The sequence below is a fragment of the Anolis sagrei genome, chromosome Y (assembly GCF_037176765.1).
Source record: "Anolis sagrei isolate rAnoSag1 chromosome Y, rAnoSag1.mat, whole genome shotgun sequence".
Classification (NCBI taxonomy): domain Eukaryota; kingdom Metazoa; phylum Chordata; class Lepidosauria; order Squamata; family Dactyloidae; genus Anolis; species Anolis sagrei.
Genome location: NC_090035.1, coordinates 70,586,751 through 70,607,574, shown reverse-complemented (window position 1 = coordinate 70,607,574; position 20,824 = coordinate 70,586,751). Strand labels below are relative to the sequence as shown.

Here is a 20,824-nt window from a genome sequence, read left to right as displayed (position 1 = left end):
TCAGGAAAATCCAATCATAGGTTCTCTGTAAGTCAGAGCACCGTTATAGAAATCTCCAGCACAAAAAGAGACTTTCAGATTTTGGGGAACACTCAGTTGCTTACCAAGGCTCAGTTGAGGAGTTCTCCTCTGTGTTTTCTTGCTTGCCTTTTGGCATTCTTGGTATGTTTGTGTGTATGTATGTGCGCAGCGCCTGCTGTGAGCTCCTTACTCTAATCACATCTCCCTGATCTGCCATGATCTGATTGGTTTTAATCTAATCATTCTAATCAGGCCGCCTTTTAATCTGCCTCGCTGGCTTTTAATTCCTCCTCCTGCCGCTGCCAGCCATTTCGCTCCCTCCTGCTTGCCCGCCTTGCCATCCTTTCCCTTCTTGAGCCGCCTTCTGGAATCCCTCCTTCGCTGGATGAAATGTGAGACGTGCAAACCGCCCAGCTGTGATGTGGAACTCCCTGTATCCAGGCCACGCTTTCCTCATTTGTAGGCGAGGGATTTGATCCGCTGTCTGCTGAACTAGACATCTGATAGAAAGAAACCCGCTCCTTCCACCCATCCATCTCTCTGCCTCCAGCTTCATTTTGATTTGCCACATTATCTCTACGCTTATCCACTTTTTTAAAATTTCCTGGCAGAAATCTCTAGAATCTTCACCCAAAAGTTAAGTCTAGTAAGCAACCACAGTATGACCTCTATTATTATTTATCGTGTGAGAAGCAAATTGGGAATACAGTGTTCCCTCGCTACTTCGCGGTTCGCTTTTAGCAGACTTGCAGTTTTGCGGGTTTTTGAAAAGATTAATCTATATAAATAAAAATGTAATGTTGGTTTGTGGGATTGTTGTTGTTCATTCGTTCAGTCGTCTCCAACTCTTCGTAACCTCATGGACCAGCCCACGCCAGAGCTCCCTGTCGGCCGTCACCACCCCCAGCTCCTTCAAGGTCAGTCCAGTCACTTCAAGGATGCCATCCATCCATCTTGCCCTTGGTTGGCCTCTCTTCCTTTTGCCTTCCACTTTCCCCAGCATAATTGTGGAATTAACATAACTCAAAAACCACTAGACGAATTGACACAAATGTGGGCACAATACACCTGTCAGGCCACCGAGTGACCATCACTCATAAAAACACTGAAAAACACAGCAGAAGAGACTTAAAAGGCCAAAAAACAAGAAATACATTACAATGCATGCACAAAACCACATACACATATATACAAACAAACAATAATAATAATAATAATAATAATAATAATTTGTACCCCACCACAATCTCCGCAAAGGGGACTTGGAGCGGCTAACATGAGGCCAAGCCCAAAATTACAGTTCAGCACAATAAAATACAAAGAAGCAGAAAATACCATCAAAATAAATACATGAAGTAACAAAATAAAATAAAGAATTACAAAATAACATGATAGAGAAATAGAACACAATGGGCGGGCCAAATGCACTAGGATAAAATTGATATACACATATACACAAATATATACACACACAAAACACATATACACAGACTGCGCCACAGCAACGCGTGGCAGGGGATAGCTAGTCTGTATATATAAAAATGCAATGTTCGTTTGTGGGATTAACATAACACAAAAACCACTAGATGAATTGACACCAAATTTGGGCACAATACACCTATCAGGCCAATGAGGGACCATCACTCATAAAAACATTGAAAAACACAGTAGAAGGATCTAAAAAGCCAAAAAAGCAAAAAGATGTTTCAGGGCATGTGCAGAAATGACTGCCCCAGCAAACAAAACACACAATAGCATATTCACACTCTCTTCCAGACTACTGTGCCCAGCATCTCCAGCATCCTCTTTTGAGGAGAGGAGGATGATACAAATGCACTGTTTCAAGCTGCGAGCTTTCTTCTCCTTTAATTTCTTTGAGAGCAAAGTTTGCCCATGACTGATCTATACTGTAGAATTTATGCTATTTGGCATCACTTTAGCAATCATGGCTCTAATGCTATGGACTCATGGGATTTGTAGTTTTACAAAGGTTCCTCCCCTCTCTGCCAATATGTGCTGGTGTCTCACCAACTTGCAACTCTTCTGACTCCATAGTACTGAGCCATGGCAGATAAAAAGTGGTGTTGTATTGTAATATTCTACAATGTACATGCATCCTGTGATGTGTTGCTCAGAGAGCACACTTTGCCCACCACTTCCCTCCACAAACCAAGATTCTGACCCAATAGAGAGCAGAATCGCCTTTCAAGGTAATTGGATATGCCAATCTTCTCAACTCTTTGCCTAATGTTCTCAGTCAAAAGTCTGTGGTTTCTTTCCATCTTCTACTTGACGTGCATTCCAGGGTGAACGCACCAAGCTCTCGTTTGTTGACTCCATATCTGCTCCCTTTCAAATCCTTCTCTCTCTGCCTGCAATTGCAGATGTTAACATGGAACATCCTGACGAGAAGTCCATCATCACTTATGTCGTCTCCTACTACCATTACTTCTCCAAGATGAAGGCCCTGGCTGTAGAAGGGAAGAGGATCGGAAAGGTGAGTTTCAAATGGGAGAAGAGTAGTCCCAACACTCTTTGCACAAGCAGGAGGTCTTTCTTTTTCTGTTGTTGAGAAAGCCATGCTATTTCTGCCTGGCATTATGGTGGCTCTCCAGGGTAGTTGTCTAGAACCAACAACCTGTAGGAAACTCAGCTGTCACTCAAGAAGGACCGAATGAATACAATATATGCTAATTTAGAATGCTTAGTCTAATTTATTTATTATTATTATTTACTGTATTTATATACCTCTTTTCTCACCCCAGGGGGGACTCAAAGCGGTCTACAACAAATAATGGCAAAATTCAATGCCAAATCATAAATCTAAACAAAGCATATAATAATGCATTAAAATCAATAAGACAATTAAACATAAAATAAAACAACATTTCAACACGAGGACATAAAAATTAAGGACATTTAAATTGCCTTAAGGACTCGGAGGGAGGAGGGAAAAGCAGAGCTTTAGTAACCTCAGTTTATAGTTTGCCTTTGAAGAAAGAAGGAAGGACGAGGCTCAAATGGGGGTGCGACTATTATGTGAGGAAACAAATGTATTATTTTTGGCACTCCAAAAATGCAACTATAGAATCATAGAATCAAAGAGTTGGAAGAGACCTCATGGGCCATCCAGTCCAACCCCATTCTGCCAAGAAGCAGGAATATTGCATTCAAATCACCCCTGATTATTGTTACGTGATGAAATTGGAGTTCAAAATGCACAATGGAGTATTTTTGGTTCAGATTCTGGAATTTTAGATCTTCTCATCCACCTACCGCCCCAAAAGCCCGCTCTTGATGTGTTATCTGTAAGACGCACACAAACATTTCAGTACCACCAACAGGGAAAAAAACTACTCATGATTCTATTGACTCATCCCATTTTTACAGATGTTTACATGGGGAAAATGTGTTTTAGAATTAAAGACAAACAGTATGTATGTATCCTTTGAGTCAACTTATAGCGATGCAGTAAATTTCATAGACACAGCTGAGAGAGTTGATTTCCAGCTAAAACTCATGTGGTGACAATAATATTTTTGGAAATAAATTGCTATCTTCTGTGATTAGCAGAGGAGGATTGCCATCCACCAAGGAACTGCTACTAATGGAGGAAGTTATCGTGATGTAAATAATTGAGGGAGCTTCGTTATTCCAGCTGAATGAATAAGAAGCTCAAGTTGGAGGATGCTGGGAGGATGGGTTTTGTAAGAAAAGCCTTGAGTCTATGAGCCCCTCTTTCCTTGGATCTTTCCATCCCCAACACCCCAACACCCTTAATTTTCCCATGTATGTCCCAGTCTGGCTGTGGATGTGCAACTTGCTCATGCCCTTCCTTTTATGCAGGTGCTAGATCAAGTCCTGGAGATTGAGAAGATCATTGAGCGCTATGAGTCTCTGGCCAGTGAGTTGCTGGAGTGGATCGAGCTCACCATTGCCATTATCAGCAACCAGAAGTTCGCCAACTCTCTCGCTGGGGTCCAACAGCAATTGCAAGCCTTCACCGCTTTCTGCACGTTAGAGAAGCCTGTGAAGTGAGTGGATGGGCAAGGAGTGCTGCAGCAAGACAGTGGGGAGATGCTGGCTTGGTGCTGGGAGGACTTACCTAAATGAGGCAGCAAAGAAAGTGATGAAGGGAAGATGCTTTCAGGAGTGCAAGAAGAGCATCATTGTTGTGTGCTTCCATGTTGTTTCTGATTTATTGTGGCCCTAAAGCAAAACTATGTGGAGCATAAAGTGCGTGGCTCAGCCAAGGTTACCCAGTGGATTTCTATGGCTGAGCAGTAACTTCATCTCCAGAAACATAGTCCAACATTACTTTAATATATATGTAAGCCCCCCCCCCCCCCAATGGAGAGGGGCCTCAATGGCACACTGAGCTGTTGAACTTGCTGACCAAAAGGTCAGCGGTTCGTATCCGGAGAGCACCATTAGCTCCCGTTGTTAACCTCAGCTCCTGCCAACCTAGCAGTTCAAAAACATGCAAATGTGAGTAGATCAATAGGTACTGCTGAGGTGGGAAGGTAACGGCGCTCCATGCAGTCTTGCTGGCCACATGACCTTGGAGGTGTCTACAGACAACATCGGCTTTTTGGCTTAGAAATGGAGAAGAGTACCAATCCCCAGAGTCGGACACAACTGGACTTAATGTCAGGGGAAAACCTTTACCTTTACCTTTATTTATTATAATGTAGTACAATATAACAGTACTACTAATAATACAATATAATAATTGTATATTCTATATTACATGTAATATTACTAATAATATTGCAGTATAGTGGTATATTATATAATACTAATATTGTGCCATGCCAATAATATAATATATTGTAGGTACATATAATATTGATCATAATATTATAATGTAATACAATATAATAATATAATAATTATATGTTATATAGTAAAGGTAAAGGTTTCCCCTGACATTTATTTATTTATTTATTTACAACATTTGTATCCTGCCCATATCAGCCCGAAGGCGACATTAAGTGTAGTCAGAGGCGGCCCAAGGTAATTTTCAACGGTAAGCAAACAGTATTTTGGCACCCCCTCCCCCAACCAATCATTGATATATATTTTCTGTTCGTCGTGGGAGTACTGTGTGCCATATTTGGTTCAATTCCATCATTGGTGGAGTTCAGAATGCTCTTTGATTGTAGGTGAACTATACATCCCAGTAACTACAACTCACATATGTCAAGGTCTATTTTCCGCCAAGAGCGCCCCTGGGCAAAATCAACTGTACTGCAAATGCTTACTTTTCCGTAATGGCTTGAGCCGCCCCTGAGTGTAGTCATGTCTGACTCAGGGGGTTGGTGCTCACCTCCATTTCTAAGCCGAAGAGCAGGCGTTGTTCATAGGCACTTTCAAGTTCATGTGGCCAGCATGACTGCGTGCCATGCCATTACTTTCCCAAAGAAGCACATTTGATCTACTCACATTTGCATGTTTTCAAACTGCTAGGTTGGCAGAAGCTTGCGCTAACAGCAGGAGCTCACCCTGCTCTCCAGATTCAAACCACTGACCTTTTGGTCAGCAAGTTCAACAGCTCAGCGGTTTAACCCACTGTGCCACCAGGGGCCCCCTGTATGAGTCTGATAATGGCACAAGCAGAAGCTGGCCTTCTGGAAGGCTGATCTTTTGTTCATTGCTTATTGCCTACAGGTTTCAAGAAAAGGGGAACCTGGAGGTCTTGTTGTTCTCCATCCAGAGCAAACTCCGAGCCAACAACCGCAAGCTCTACATCCCCAAGGAAGGAAGGAGCATCTCTGACATCAACAAGGTGGGAGATTGGATCAAAAGGCAGGGTTGGTATGTAGACAGTCAGCTCATCAGAGACATGAATGGAAAGCCTGCAAAGAAATGCCATAGCCTGCATTTCTCTTCCTCCCACCCCATTCCTCTCACCCCCCCCCCTCTCTCTCTTCTGCTATTCCCTCTCCTCTTGCCAGGCCTGGACCAGGCTGGAGAAGGCTGAACATGAGCGAGAGGTGGCCCTCCGCAATGAGCTGATCCGCCAAGAGAAGCTGGAGTTGCTGGCCCAGCGCTTTGACCACAAAGCTATCATGCGAGAAACCTGGCTGAATGAGAACCAGCGACTCGTCTCTCAGGTAACTGGAAGGCAAATGCTTGTTGTGCAGATGTGGAAGAAGTAAAGGAAAGAATTACAAAGGGTGGGAAGGGAACTTTGAATTCCAGCTCAGGATGAGGGTTTTTGTTGTTTTTCTAGCCAGTGAATGGAAAACAATGCAAATTCACCTGCTTCTCATCATGCTGTTACATGATCCTATCTGACAGACACGCCTCCTCACCCCTTTGTTTCACTTCGCTTCCCAGGACAACTTTGGTTATGACCTTCCTGCGGTGGAGGCCGCCATGAAGAAGCACGAGGCCATTGAGGCAGACATCTCCTCCTACCAGGAGCGCATCCAGGTGGTGGTGGAGTTGGCCCAAGAGATGGAGTCAGAGAGCTACTATGACAGCAAGCGGATCAATGCGCAGAAAGACAATGTGCTGCGCCAGTGGGGGCTCTTGACGGAGCTGGTCAGTGCCCGGCGAGCTCGGCTGGAGCAGAATTTGGCCCTTCAGAAGATCTTCCAGGAGATGGTCTACATGATTGACTGGATGGATGAAATGCAGGTGAGGGCATGGAGGGGAGTATTGGTGATCTACCCTATCCAGATCAAGGAACGCATCCCAACAATAATACACTGCAGGGTTGGTTTTTAAAAAGGTTTTTAAAATGATCATAACTCCTCAATCCCTCGCATAGCATGGTCAATGATCATGCTAGCAGTAGAATATTGGCAGTTGAAATCCAATGAGGTAACTTTCCAAAGTGTTGGTCTGGAGCAATGTTGGGACCCCTTGGGGGTGGTGGTGATGAGGGTTTGGAGGGGTCGCCAAAGACCATAAGGAAACACATATTTCTGATGGTCTTGGCTGAGAAAGCTGAAGATCTCTCCCCCTGTCCTTCTCTTCCTTTTTGGAAACAGACGGCGAATGCTCCTACCAAAAGCCCTTCTCTGCTGTGATTGGCCGGCCTTTTAGGTGGCCTCTCAGCCAATGGAAGGGCTGTTTCTGAGACTCCAAGTGGGGAGGGGAGAGCAGGCATGGCAGCGTAGTATGCATGCGTTGGCAAGGGAGAGTGTGCGAAGCTGGAGGGAGGCTCTCAGCAACGAGTCCCTTCAAGGCAGGGGAAAAAGCGCCTGCATGATGTGGTACTGAGAGTGGCCCAGCAGCATCCATTGTTGTTTGGGTTCACAGGGCTCTACAGATGTAGGTGAACTACATCTCCCCTAAATCACTGTCAATCCCTCCCAAATCCCTCCAGTATTTTCTGTTGATCATGGTGGTTCTGTGTGGGAAGTTTGGCCCAATTCTATCATTGGCGGAGTTCGAAATGCTCTTTGATTGGAGGTGAACTATAAATCCCAGCAACTACTACTCCCAGATGACAAAATCAACCCCCCCCCCCAACCCCATCAGTATTCAAATTTGGGTGTTGGGTATTTGTGCCAAATTTGGTCCATTGAATGAAAATACACCCTGCATATCAGACATTTACATTACAATTCGTAACAGTAACAAAATTACAGTTATGAAGTAGCAACGAAAATAATGTTATGGTTGGGGACACCACAACAGGAGTAACTGTATTAAGAGGTCACAGCATTAGGAAGGTTGAGAACCACTGCTCCAGTGTATGACAGAGGAAGGAGTGTGTTAGTTAGTTGGTTTAGAAACACTGGTCTGGAGGAACTTAACTAAGAGAGTTGGTCATGCCATTGTAATTTTTCTGGAACCACCTACCATGGCTGTTTGCACTGGTGTCCCTTTCAAAGGAAACCGGCTGGTTTTGCATCAACTTAACTGAGAAGTTGTATTTTCCTTCTCTTTTTGATGTTTCCAATCATAACTTCTTTCAAATAACAAAGCAGCAGACAGAAAAAGGGGGTAGATAGATACCTTCTTCACAGAAGGCCTAAACCTTTTGTTGGAAGTTCTTGGTGATGCCATATTTTAAAAGCCTGCCATTGGTCAAAAACAGTCATTTTCTTTTGTTTATTTTGACTCATTTTTTTACTGATTTTGCAAGGGTTCTTGTAATTTGGGAATCTGGGGGACAGGGAAGTAAAATGACACAGAACACATATTGAATATTCTGGGGGGGGGGGGGCATCTAGAATGCCCACACATTGCTCCTCACTGTCTCATGCCACAAGCTGCCTCTGAGAGTTGGGCGACCCTGGAAGGGTTCCTCATCCCTCTTTCTGCCCATTTCCTTCCAGGCCCAGCTGGCATCCAAGGACTTTGGGAAACACCTTCTGGAAGTGGAGGACTTGCTACAGAAGCATAGCCACCTGGAGGCTGACGTCTCTGCACAGAGTGACCGTGTGCAGGCCCTCAATGTCGCAGCCCTCAAATTCTCAGAGTTAGAAGGTAAATGTGAAGAATATGTCATCCTTTCAGCCATTTTGGCTTTACACTCCTCTGTTGCGCCAACTCCACTGGCTGCTATCGTGCACAATTCAAAGTACTGGCTTTAGCCTATAATGCCCTAAACGGTTCGTGCCCAGCTTACCTGTCCAAACGTATCTCCCCTCATGAACCATCTAGGAATTTAAAATCATCTGGGAAGGCCCTGCTTTCGATCCCGCCTTCCTCGCAAGCATGCCTGGCGGGGACGAGAGACAGGGTCTTCTCAGTGGTGGCCCCTCGGCTGTGGAACTCGCTTCTAGGGATATTAAATCAGCCCCCTCCCTATTGACCTTCAGAAAAAGAGTAAAAATATGGCTTTTTGAACAAGCATTTGGAAATGCAGCAGAACAAATAATTATGAAATTAGAAGAATGAATACGGAATGGCTAAACGATGCTGCTGGATAATGATTTTAACAGGATGACACCACCAAGTTTGGTGGTGATGATATGTTTATTTATTTATTTATTTAAAGTATTTATATTCCTTCCCTCTCACCCTGCAGGGGACTCAGGACGGATTACAATGTACATATATATGATAAACATTCAATGCCATAGACACACAACATATATAGACAGACACACAGAGGCTATTTAACTTTCCAGCTTTCATGAGGGTATTCTGGCCACCAGGGGAGCTGTTGCTTCACTGTCCATTTGAGACACTGATGGAGTACTTCCTCATTCTTTGCTTGTTTGCTTGCTGGAGATTTTTATGGCATCGTAAATGAGTTAAATTAGTAGCCTCCCTGCATAAGTGGTGCCTAAATTTTCTACCTGACAGATGCAACTGACTTTTGGGCTGCAAAGGTTGACAGAAAGCTACACAGAATGGTCGGAAGCTCACTGACTTTGAACTCATGATTTTTCGATCAGTAGTGATCTTAATGCAGCTGACTCCCAGCTAGCTGCTCCACAGTTTTTAATGTTTTTTATGGTTTTTATAATATCAGGTTGAATATTTGTAACTGTACTTTTATGAATGTATGGCATCAAATTCTGCCAATTCTGTAAGCCACCTTGAGTCGCCGTAAGGCTGAGAAAGGCGGGCTACAAATGCCGTAAATAAATAAATATGAAATCCTAGGAATGGAGGTTGTGTGTGTGTGCAAGTATAGGCTGTCCTGGGGTGTCCTTGCCTTCACCTTCTGTTATTCTCCCATTTCTGCCTCCTCCACCACCACTTTTTTCTCTCTTTCTGCCTAGGCTACCAGCCTTGTGACCCCCAGATCATCTGCAACCGGGTGAACCACGTCCAAAGCTGCCTAGAGCAGCTACAGGAGCTGGCAGCCAAGCGGCGGAAGGAGTTAGAGGCCTCCCGCCAACTGTGGTCCTTTTTCCAAGAGATGGAAGAGGCAGAAGCCTGGGCACGGGAGAAGGAGAGCATTCTGTCCTCCTCACAAGGCTACGGCAAGGACCTGAACAGTGTAGCCAAGCTGCTAAGCAAGCACAGCATCCTTTTGGGTGAGCTGGGTGGGCGGCGCTCCTTGCTACAGACGGCCATGAGGCGAGGGGAGCAGATCCTCCTGCGGAAACGCTTTGGCCCCATCAACATCCAGGAGAAGATCCGGGAGGTGCGCCTGCGCTGGAAGAAGCTGGAGGAACTCTCATCATCACACCTCCAGAAGCTGCAAGAGGCCCTGAGCTTTCACCAGTTCAGTGCCGATACTGAAGACCTAGTGGTCTGGCTGCAAGACACCTACCGCCTGGTGTCCAGCGATGACTTTGGCCATGATGAGTACTCCACCCAATCTCTGGTCAAGAAGCATAAAGGAGTGGTGGATGAGATTGACAAGCACCGAACAGCTGTCCTGGCCCTTCGCAAACAACTGGGTGCTCTGGCGCCTGAATACCATGAGTTGGTAGATGTGCAGATCCGTATTGTGGAGGTGGAGCAGTTGTATGGGGAAGTGGTTGAAGTGGCTGTGCTGCGACGCCAGTGGTTGCAAGATGCCCTGGCCGTCTACCACATGTTCAGTGAGGTTAACGCCTGCGAAGTTTGGATTGACGAAAAAGAGCAGTGGCTCAACCGGATGGACGTTCCCCAGAAATTGGAAGATGTTGAGGTGGTGCAGCACCGGTAAGTGGGCTCAGGATTCCTGGGTCCCATTCCAAGGGGATGCTATCCAGGAGGCCCTTAAGAGCAGGAACTTTAAAGTTTGGGTTGTGTACTTGACATTCTTGTAAATTGTCAGCATATAACAGTTTATGAGAACTGTGACAACCTGTGTTTTCTGTGTCTGTGTAATATGAATCTAAGGAAAAGGTAAAGGTCTCCCACTGACATTAAGTCCAACTCTGGAGGTTGGTGCTCATCTCCATTTCTAAGCTGAAGAGCCAGCGTTGTCCATAGACACCTCCGAGGTGATGTGGCCAGCATGACTGCATGGAGCACCGTTACTTTTCTGCTGGAGTGGTGGCTATTGATCTACTCAAATTTGCATGTTTTCGAACTGCTAGGTTGGCAGAAACTGGAGCCAACAGCGGGAGCTCATTCCACTCCCCAGATTTGAACCTGCGACCTTTCGGTAAGCAAGTTCAGTGGCTCAGAGCTTTAACCCACTGCGCCACAAGTAGATATGAATCTACTTTAGATTATACTGTAGATTTTAAAGGATCTATCCATGGTGCTTATCACATTTTGGCTTTAGGATTCAGCACCTTTGAGAGCGCTTTTAAAGCCAATAATAATGTGTGAAATAAAATATATTACGCTATGTTACTAAGTAGAGTCCCCAGTGACACAGTAGGTTAAAGCGCTGAGCTGCTAACTTGTTGAAAGGTCGCAGGTTCGAATCCAGGGAGAGATGTGAGCTTCCACTGTCAGCCCCAGCTTCTGCCAACCTAGCAGTTTGAAAACATGCAAATGTGAGTAGATCAATAGGTAGTGCTCCGGTGGGAAGGTAACGGCGTGCCATGCAGTCATGCTGGCCACATGACCTTGGAGGTGTCTATGGACAACCTCTTCAGCTTAGAAATGGAGATGAGCAGCACACCCCAGAGTCGGACACGACTGGACTTAATGTCAGGGGAAAACCTGTACCTTTACTATGTAACTAAGTGGCGCAGTGGGTTAGAAAGCTGAGCTGCTGAACTTGCTGACCGAAAGATCAGTCTTTCGAATCCGGGGAGCAGTGTGAGCTCCCACTGTTAGCCCCAGCTTCTGCCAACCTAGCAGTTCGAAACATGCAAATGTGAGTAGATCAATAGGTACTGCTTCAGTGGGAAGGTAACGACACTCCATGCAGTCATGCTGGCCACATGACCTTGGAGGTGTCTATAGACAACGCCGGCTCTTCGGGTTAGAATTGGAGATGAGCACCACCCTCGTAGTCAGACACAATTAGAGTTAATGTCAAAGGAAACCTTTACCATTTTATGTAAAAAAATTTAAAAGATTTCTGTTCCTAGTTTAAAAGTTTTATTTCCTGTTTAATTGTGCAGAACTTACTTTTAAAGTAGTTATTATGCCAGAAATTTTGGTTTTGTGGCTGCCACAAACTATGTCTAATTGGTTGAGACTTGATGAGATATTCATTGAAAAACTATCACAAAATGTGCTGCAGGATGTTCCACCAAACAAAGTTTTTGCAGTTGAATAAATTGATAGAACCAATTAGGAAATGGCATTTGTAACCCAGGAAGAAAAATCATGTTTCACATAGTGTTATCAGCATATTGGGTTGATAGGGCATTCAGTCTGCAGTGGATGGGGTTATATGATACTATTCATGAAATCCTAGGAACAGAGTTGAGTGTGTGTGCAGACACATGAGTCAGAAAAGGATTTCTTCTACATGAGATAAGGCTGGGCTTAACACAGCAGGTTAAATTACTGTGCTGCAGAAAAAAATCCTGCCAATCGGAAGCTTAGCAGTTCAACCGGGTTGGGGTGAACACCCATTCTTAGCCCCAGCTCACCTGCCCATCTAGCAGTTCAAAAGCAGAAATGCAAATAGATAAAATAGTAAAAGGTAAAGGTTGTCCCCTGACATTAAGTCCAGTCATGTCCAACTCTGGGATGTGGTGCTCATCTCCATTTCTAAGCCGAAGAGCCGGCATTGTCCATAGACACCTCCAAGGTGGCTGGCATGACTACATGGAGTACCGTTACCTTCCTGCCAGAGTGGTACCTCCTGATCTATTCACATTTTGTATTTTTGGAACTGCTAGGTTGGCAGAAGCTGGGGCTGACAGCAGAAGCTCACACCGCTCCCCAGATTTGAACCTGTGACCTTTCGGTCAACAAGCTTAGCAGCTCAGTGGTTTAACCCACTGTGCCACCGGGGTTCCCTGTAGATAAAACTTTTTGCAGTGAGGTATTTAAAGGCGTTCTTAAGGACATAAATCAGAGAAAAGCTCCTTGGCTTGAAAGATAGAGTGACAGCACCACCTGTGACCTGAGTTGAACACAGCCTCCAAGATGCCGGAAATATGATTGGAAAACTGCCTTTACCTCTGTTTCTGTTGTCTGTCCTTGTTAATTGTATAGTTGGCATTGAATGTATGTTCTGTAAGCTGCTCTGAGTCCCCTTTGGGGTGAGAAGGGCTGGATAGAAATACTGTAAATAAAAATAAATAACTAAATGTTGTTATTGGAGGTAAATGTAGTTGGAATGCTAACGTGCCAACATCTGCTTTCTACTCAGGTTTGAAAGTCTGGACCAAGAGATGAACAGCCTAATGGGTCGGATTTTAGATGTCAACCAGATTGTGCAGCAGTTGGTCGATGGGGGCCACCCAAGTTCTTCTGAAGTCCGGTCCTGCCAGGACCACCTGAACAGCAGGTATGGAGGGTCTGTCTAAAATCCCTTTTGATGTCTGTATTGAAGGAAGAAGGGGGTGCATTTGACCCAATGCAGGAAGTCTTTGCTTGTGCTGCTGAGCACCCCTTCAAATCAATGAGGGTCTCCTGTGGCTTTATAAACAGCAAGGTTCAGGGAATAGTAACATGGGCCTCCATACTCCCCAAGGGTCATTGCCATTTCTTGCCCCAGTGTCCCCTCTAGGAGCTTTGGGCAAATTTCATCACTTTTCTGGGATCCTCTGGCCCCACAGATCTTATTTTTTAGATTCTCACTGTGGAGCTGCTGTCCTCCAAGGGTTTCTGGTGGGCTTTTTGTGCTGGTGTCTGCTGCATTTTATATTTTACTAGCTATCCCCTACCACGCATTGCTGTGGCCCAGTCTGGTGATCTGGAAAATAAAGTAATTAGAAAACGTTGGTATCTAATATGTGTAATTTATTTATGCTTATGGGTAAACAGTATTTCTTGTTGTTTCTTTGTTAATGTTGATGTAGAGATTGTCTGGTTTGCCCACACTGGAACATGCAACATATAATTATCCTTCTTTAGGGGTCCCTTTCAAATCTATGAGACTATATCTGTGTGTGTGTGAATCATATCTATCTATCTATATCTATGGCTTGATGGCTCTTTGTCAGGAGGGCTTTGATTGCGTTTTCTTGCCCTGGTGAAGGGAGTTGGACTGGATGGCCTTAAGTATGGGAGTTCTGTGTGGGAAGTTTGCCCCACTTGTGTGAGTTCATCATGCTCTTTGATTGTAGGCGAACTATAAATCCCAGTAACTACAACTCCCAAATGTCAAGGTCTATTTCCCCCAAACTCCATCTGTGCATTTGGGCATATGGAATATTTGTGCCAAGTTTTGTGCAGATCCATCATTGTTTGAGTCCACAGTGCTCTCTGGATGTAGGTGAACTACAACTCCCAAACTCAAAGCCCACCAAACCCTTCTAGTGTTTTCTTTTGGTCATGGGAGTCCTGTGTGCCATGTTTGGTTCAATTCCATCATTGGTGGAGTTCAGAATGCTCTTTGTTTGTAAGTAAACTATAAATCCCAGCAACCACAACTCCCAAATGACAAAATCGATTTTTTTTTAGTGATGGTCACTCCGAGGGTTAATAGGTGTCTTGTGGCTAAATTTGACGGCAATTTGTCCAGTGGTTTTTGAGTTCTGTTAATCCCACAAATGATCATTACATTTTTATTTATATAGATGTATTGCATATGCATTCATTAAAATTTGATTAAAATCAGTAGGACTGGAAATGAAAAAAAAAAACCCAAAATGGATGCAAAATGAGCAGTGTGCTCAGGGCTACGTCGTTGAGAAGGGCAGGATATAAATATGGTAAACAATAATAATCCCAGGCTACAGCAAGATTGAAGAGACACAACTGGAAAAGCTGACACGATATGATTTACAGATCGAACTGCAAAGACTCTGGCATAAGCTGGTAAAGTGGTCCCAGTGGTGATCGGCACACTGTATGCAGTGTCTAAAGACCTTGGTGTGCACTTAAGCACAATCGGCGCTGACAAGATTACCATCTGCCAACTGCAAAAGGCCACCCTACTTAGAACTGCACGCATTATTCGCCAATACATCATACAGTCCTAGACACTTGCGAAGTGTCCGATGTGTGACCCAACACAACAGCCAGCATAGTGATCTTGTTTGCTGTGTACTAATGTTGTAATAATAATAATAATAATAATAATAATAATAACAACAACAACAACAATAATAATAATAATGGAGTAGAATAGAAAATTTAGATGTCACTACTTGCGGAGGAGTTCATACACATGCATATACATGCAATCAGGGAGCCCTCTTTTTGGCCTTGACCCCAGCATCATGGTACCAAATTGACCATTTGGGATCCTTGGGAAACCATCTCTCTGACTCACACTTTTTTTCTGAGTAGCCATGAGATCCCTCTGCCTCTGGCCAGGAAGGGATGGCACCCTGTTTGTGAGGAAGATGCTAAACATACTAGCTGTGAACAACTGCAGGTTCTTCCCCACTATGTATGCCATTACTTTCTTTCGGGGAGCTGAGATTGAAGTGGAACCAATGCCCAGGGTTGAGAAATCCAGAACCCAAACTCAGTAGGTTCTGCATTTCTCAACCTAGGGCAACTGAATGCTACCTGGAACAAAAGTCCTTGGAAGTGTCAAGGTGGCAAAAATGCTCAACTCTGATGGTATGTGCAGGATTTCCTGCTCTAGTTACCCCGAGGCAGGTCCAGCTTACCAGGAATAAGAGGCTGTTGGTGAACTTTACTTGACATTGTTTTGATGCGTCTTCCCATGGTTTCCTAGGTGGAACCGGGTGGTCGAGCTGGTGGAGCACAAGAAGGACCATCTCAACTCCATCCTAAAGATCCAGAACTACCTACTGGAATGCAATGAGATCAAGTCCCAGATCCGGGAGAAGCGCAAGGCTGTTGAGTCTACTCAGTACAACACCGGTGACTTGGGCAGCGTCCTCTCCCTCCAGAGACGCCTCTCCACCATGGAAGCTGCCCTGGTGGTCCTGGAGCCCCGGCTGATTGAGCTGCAACAGGAAGGAGAGCTGCTGGCAAACACACACCCGGCTCAGGCGATGGAGATCTTGATGCAGTTTGAGGAAATCAGTGAGGAATGGGACGCATTGAAGAGGACTCTGCAGGGCTGCGAGGACTCACTCACGGTAGCCAGCAGGTCAGGAGCAGGGGATGATCTGTTGCTCTCAAAAGCACCTGGACACAGGGATAGCGGGTCTAGTGCAGCATTTCTCAACCTGGGGGTCAAGACCCATGGGGGGGGGGGGGGGGGTTGTGAAGGGGTGTCAGAGGGGTTGCCAAAGACCATTCAAAAACACAGTATTTTATGTTGGTCATGGGGGTTCTGTGTGAGAAGTTTGGCTCAATACTATCATTGGTGGGATTCAGAATTCTCTTTGATTGTAGGTGAACTATAAATCCCAGTAGCTACCACTCCCAAACGTGAGGGTCTATTTTCCTCAAACTCCACCAGTGTTCACATTTGGGCATATTAAGTATTTGTGCAGTTTGGTCCAGCTCCATCATTGTTTGAGTCCACAGGGTTCTCTGGATGTAGGTGAACTACAACTCCAAAACTCAAGGTCAATGCCCACTAAACCCTTCCAGTATTTTCTGTTGGTCATGGGAGTTCTGTGTGCCAACTTTGGTTCAATTCCATCGTTGGTGGAGTTCAGAATGCTCTTTGATTGTAGATTAATTATAAATCGCAGCAACTCCGACTCCCAAAAGACAAAATCAACCCCCCCCCCCCCCCCCACAACTCCACCAGTATTGGGCGTATTGGCTATTTGTGCCAAATTTGGTCCACTGAATAAAAATACATCTTGCATATCAGATATTTACATTATTATTCATAACAGTAGCAAAATAACAGTTATGAAGTAGCAACGAAAATAATGTTATGGTTGGGGGTCACCACAGCAGAAGGAACTGTATTAAGGGGTCACCGCATTAGGAAGGTTGGGAACCACTGGTCTAGTGTATGGCAGGGGAAGGTGTGTGTTTAGTTAGCTACACATGGCCCTGCATTTATTCAATGCTAGCCATCCCCTGCCACACGTTGCTGTGGCCTAGTCTGTGTATATGTGTTTTGTGTGTATATATATTTGTGTATATGTATATATATGTGTGCATTTGCGTGTATATATGTGGTTTTGCATATGTGTTGTAATGTATTTTTTTATTTTTTGGCTTTTAAAGTCTCTTCAGCTGTGTTTTTCAGTGTTTTTATGAGTGGTGGTCACTCGATGGCTTGAAAGATGTATCGTGTCCAAATTTGGTGTCAATTCATCCAGTGGTTTTTGAGTTATGTTAATCCCACAAACAAACATTACATTTTTAATGTATTGTCGAAAGCTTTCATGGCCGGAATCACTGGGTTGTTGTAGGTTTTTTCTGGCTATATGGCCATGTTCTAGAGGCATTATCTCCTGACCAGGCATATAGCCCGGGGGGGGGGGGGGCTTGAGGGCTTCACCCCCCCCCCCACAAAATTCTCATGGTGGTTCGCGAAAAGGCCTTACTGGTGCATTATTTAAACTGTTATGTTTATTCATATCATGATCTGATCACCATACTCAATATATCCCATATGCATGGGGATATTGGGGTAACGATACAAAAGGTTTGCTAGGGTAGACCCTCTTTCACTCAGACTCAGCCCCCCCACCGAAACAAAATCCTGGCTATGGGCCTGCTCCTGACGTTTTGCCTCCATCTATGGCAAGCATCCTCACTACCTCTGAGGTTGCTTGCCATAGATGCAGGCGAAACGTCAGGAGAGAATGCCTCTAGAACATGGCCATATAGCCCGAAAAAACCTACAACAACTCATTACATTTTTATTTATTTAGATTTTGGTAACACTGATGCTCCAAGGGCAGAGCAGCAAATCCTTAGACTTCCCACATCCTTTTCTGGGCTGTGTTTTTATAACCTCACAGTGCTAACGAAATGATGGCAAAATAAAGTGGTTTTTCTTATGACCCCCTCTAAATGGCCAAAAAAAAAAAATCCAGAAAAGGAAACTAGAAGGAACATCATGTCACCTCCAGCAGTGGTTTGATATCAATTTAACTATCATGTCTTCGTCCTATGGATTTGTAATTTAGTGTGATTTTGTGAACTACAACACAAGAAGTCTTTGGCAAAGAAAGTATCCCATGAACAGTTAAATCCCAGGAATCCATAAGTCCAACTTCTGGTAGTAATGTCTCACCTTTCTGTCCCGTGTTCCTCCTCCTTCCAGGTTGCAGCAGTTCATCCAAGATCTGGACAGCTTTCTCACCTGGCTGGTGAAAACACAGGCAGCCGTGGCCTCGGACGAGCTGCCAGGGAACCTTTCTGAGGCCGAGAAGCTGCTGAACCACCACGCCTCGCTCAAGGAGGAGATCAACCGCTACGAAGAGGACTACACGAAGATCCAGGCAGTCAATGATGTACTAGCCCTGGAGGAAGCTGACCTCCCTTACCTCTCGCTCCAGCAGTGGTTGCAGAAGCTTGATGTGGGCTGGAACAAGCTTCTGGAGATGTGGGAGAACAGGCGAGAAGTCTTGGTCCAGGCTCATATCTTCTTCCTCTTCCTTCGAGACGCCAAGCAAGCTGAAGCTTGCCTGTACAACCAGGTAATAAAAGCTGCCCCTCGAATGGTTGAAGTTTGGTTCTTGCTATTAGCCAGTAGACAAGCAGTTGCTAGTTGGAAGCCACAATCATGATACAATGTACCAGCAAAAAATGTACCAGATTCATTCAAAGGAGGTTCATCATTGCCTGTCTTTAAAGCTGAGAGAGTTTGACTTGCCCAAGGTCACCTACTGGGTTTCCATGACCAATCAGTGATTCAAACTCTTGTTTCCTAGAGCCTGTAAGTGCATCTACACTGTATTGCAGAAGGCTTTCATGGCTGGAATCACTGGGTTGTTGTAGGTTTTTCGGGCTATATGGCCATGTTCTAGAAGCATTCTCTCCTGACGTTTCACCTGCATCTATAGCAAGCATCCCAGAGGTTGTGAGGTCCTCACAACCTCTGAGGATGCTTGCTATAGATGCAGGCGAAACATCAGTAGAGAATGCTTCTAGAACATGGCCATATCGACCAAAAAACCTACAATAACCCTGCATCTACACTGTCAAATTGAAGCAGTTTGGCACCACTTTAACTGTCGTGGCTCAGTGCTATAGAATCCCCGGAGTTGTAGTTTGGTGATCTAGTAAAACAACAGCTCCCATGATTCTATAGCATTGAGCCATAGCAGTTAAGGTAAAAGTAAAGGTATTTTATTTATCATGTCATCAGCAACCAGACATTTGTATTACATTTTTAACAAAAACAAACAAACAAGCAGACAAAACATAGAATTTGCAAGCTTGGTAGTTGATTAAATGTCCTTTGACCAGTAGCTGGCCACTTGGAGTGCTTCTGGTGTTGCTGCAAGAAGGTCCTCCATTGTGCATGTGGCAGGGCTCAGGTTGCATCGCAGCAGATGGTCAGTGGTTTGCTCTTCTCCACACTCGCATGTCGAGGATTCCACTTTGTAGTCCCATTTCTTAAGGTTGGCTCTGCATCTCGTGGTGCCAGAGCGCAGTCTGTTCAGCGCCTTCCAAGTCGCCCAGTCTTCTGTGTGCCCAGGGGGGAGTCTCTCATTTGTTATCAGCCATTGATTGAGATTCTGGGTTTGAGCCTGCCACTTTTGGACTCTCGCTTGCTGGGGTGTTCCAGCGAGTGTCTCTGTAGATCTTAGAAAACTATTTCTTGATTTAAGTCGTTGACGTGCTGGCTGATACCCAAACAAGGGATGGGCTAGAGATGTCTCTGCCTTGGTCCTTTCACTATTGGCTGCTACTTCCCAGCAGATGTCAGGTGGTGCAATACCAGCTAGACAGTGTAATTTTTTCAGTGGTGTAGGGCGCAGACACCCTGTGATAATGCGGCATGTCTCATTAAAAGTAAAGGTTTCCCCTTGACATTAAGTCCAGTCATGTCTGACTCTGTGGGTGGGTGTTCATCTCAATTTCTAAATCAAAGAGTCAGTATTGTCCATAGACGCCTCCAAGGTCATGTGGCCAGCATGACTGCATGGAGCGCCATTACCTTCCCACCGGAGCGGTACCTATTGATCTACTCACATTTGCATATTTCGAACTGCTAGACTGGCAGAAGCTGGGGCTAACAGCGGGCGCTCACCCCGCTCCTTGATTTGAACTGCCAATCTATTTGTCAGCAAGTTCAGCAGCTCAGCGGTTTAACCCACTTCGCCACTGAGAGCTCCGTTAGCAATTAAAATTGTGCTGAATTTTATTAATTGTACCATGTAGATGTATGCTTGGTTGAGCATTCAAACTGCCACACTGACTACACCGAGATGAATAGCCACTGAAGCTTGAAAGTGTGATGTTTGTTTTTCTCTCCAGAAAGCCCCCAGCCAGAATAATGATGTTGTTTGCCACAGGATGCTTTGTGCTCCAGAGAAAGGATGCAGTGACCCTTGCAGCGCTTGCTTATTGTTGCTTCTTCACTGAGCTTTATTGATGGGTAGCAGCTGATCATCAACAGGCAATCCCTGGCTTGATGCTAATCTGCAGCTGGTTAACAGTGACTAATAACAACTTATTAGCAATAGGAAATGGCTTGTGTGTGTCTAATGAAAAGGAATATGCACATATCGGGGTGCCAAACTATCTCAATATATCCTGCCTCTGTTCCGCTTCCATTTTGGAGGAACATATTTCTCTGTTTTCTTGACAAAATAAAGGATTGACTCAGTATGGAACGAAGAAGTCCATAAAGACTGCACTATAAAGAAGATTCCATCTGAACATTAGGAAGAACTTCCTGACTGTGAGAGCCATTCAGCAGTGGAACTCTCTGCCCCGGAGTGTGGTGGAGGCTTCTTCTTTGGTAGCTTTTAAACAGAGGCTGGATGGCCATCTGTCAGGGGTGCTTTGAATGCAATATTCC

The 20,824-nt window shown here is 44.8% G+C and overlaps 1 protein-coding gene across 1 annotated transcript in view; it reads left to right on the top strand.

The window, feature by feature from the left end:
• Positions 1–20,824, top strand: part of LOC132780136 (spectrin beta chain, non-erythrocytic 4) — a 101,704-nt gene that overhangs the window by 15,150 nt on the left and 65,730 nt on the right. The window contains exons 8-17 of the mRNA XM_067461474.1: positions 2,406–2,518; positions 3,868–4,055; positions 5,692–5,809; positions 5,979–6,137; positions 6,364–6,666; positions 8,319–8,469; positions 9,717–10,590; positions 13,160–13,297; positions 15,644–16,024; positions 18,116–18,491. Of these exons, the coding sequence (XP_067317575.1) occupies positions 2,406–2,518; positions 3,868–4,055; positions 5,692–5,809; positions 5,979–6,137; positions 6,364–6,666; positions 8,319–8,469; positions 9,717–10,590; positions 13,160–13,297; positions 15,644–16,024; positions 18,116–18,491 (2,801 nt within the window). The remainder of the gene's footprint in view (positions 1–2,405; positions 2,519–3,867; positions 4,056–5,691; positions 5,810–5,978; positions 6,138–6,363; positions 6,667–8,318; positions 8,470–9,716; positions 10,591–13,159; positions 13,298–15,643; positions 16,025–18,115; positions 18,492–20,824) is intronic.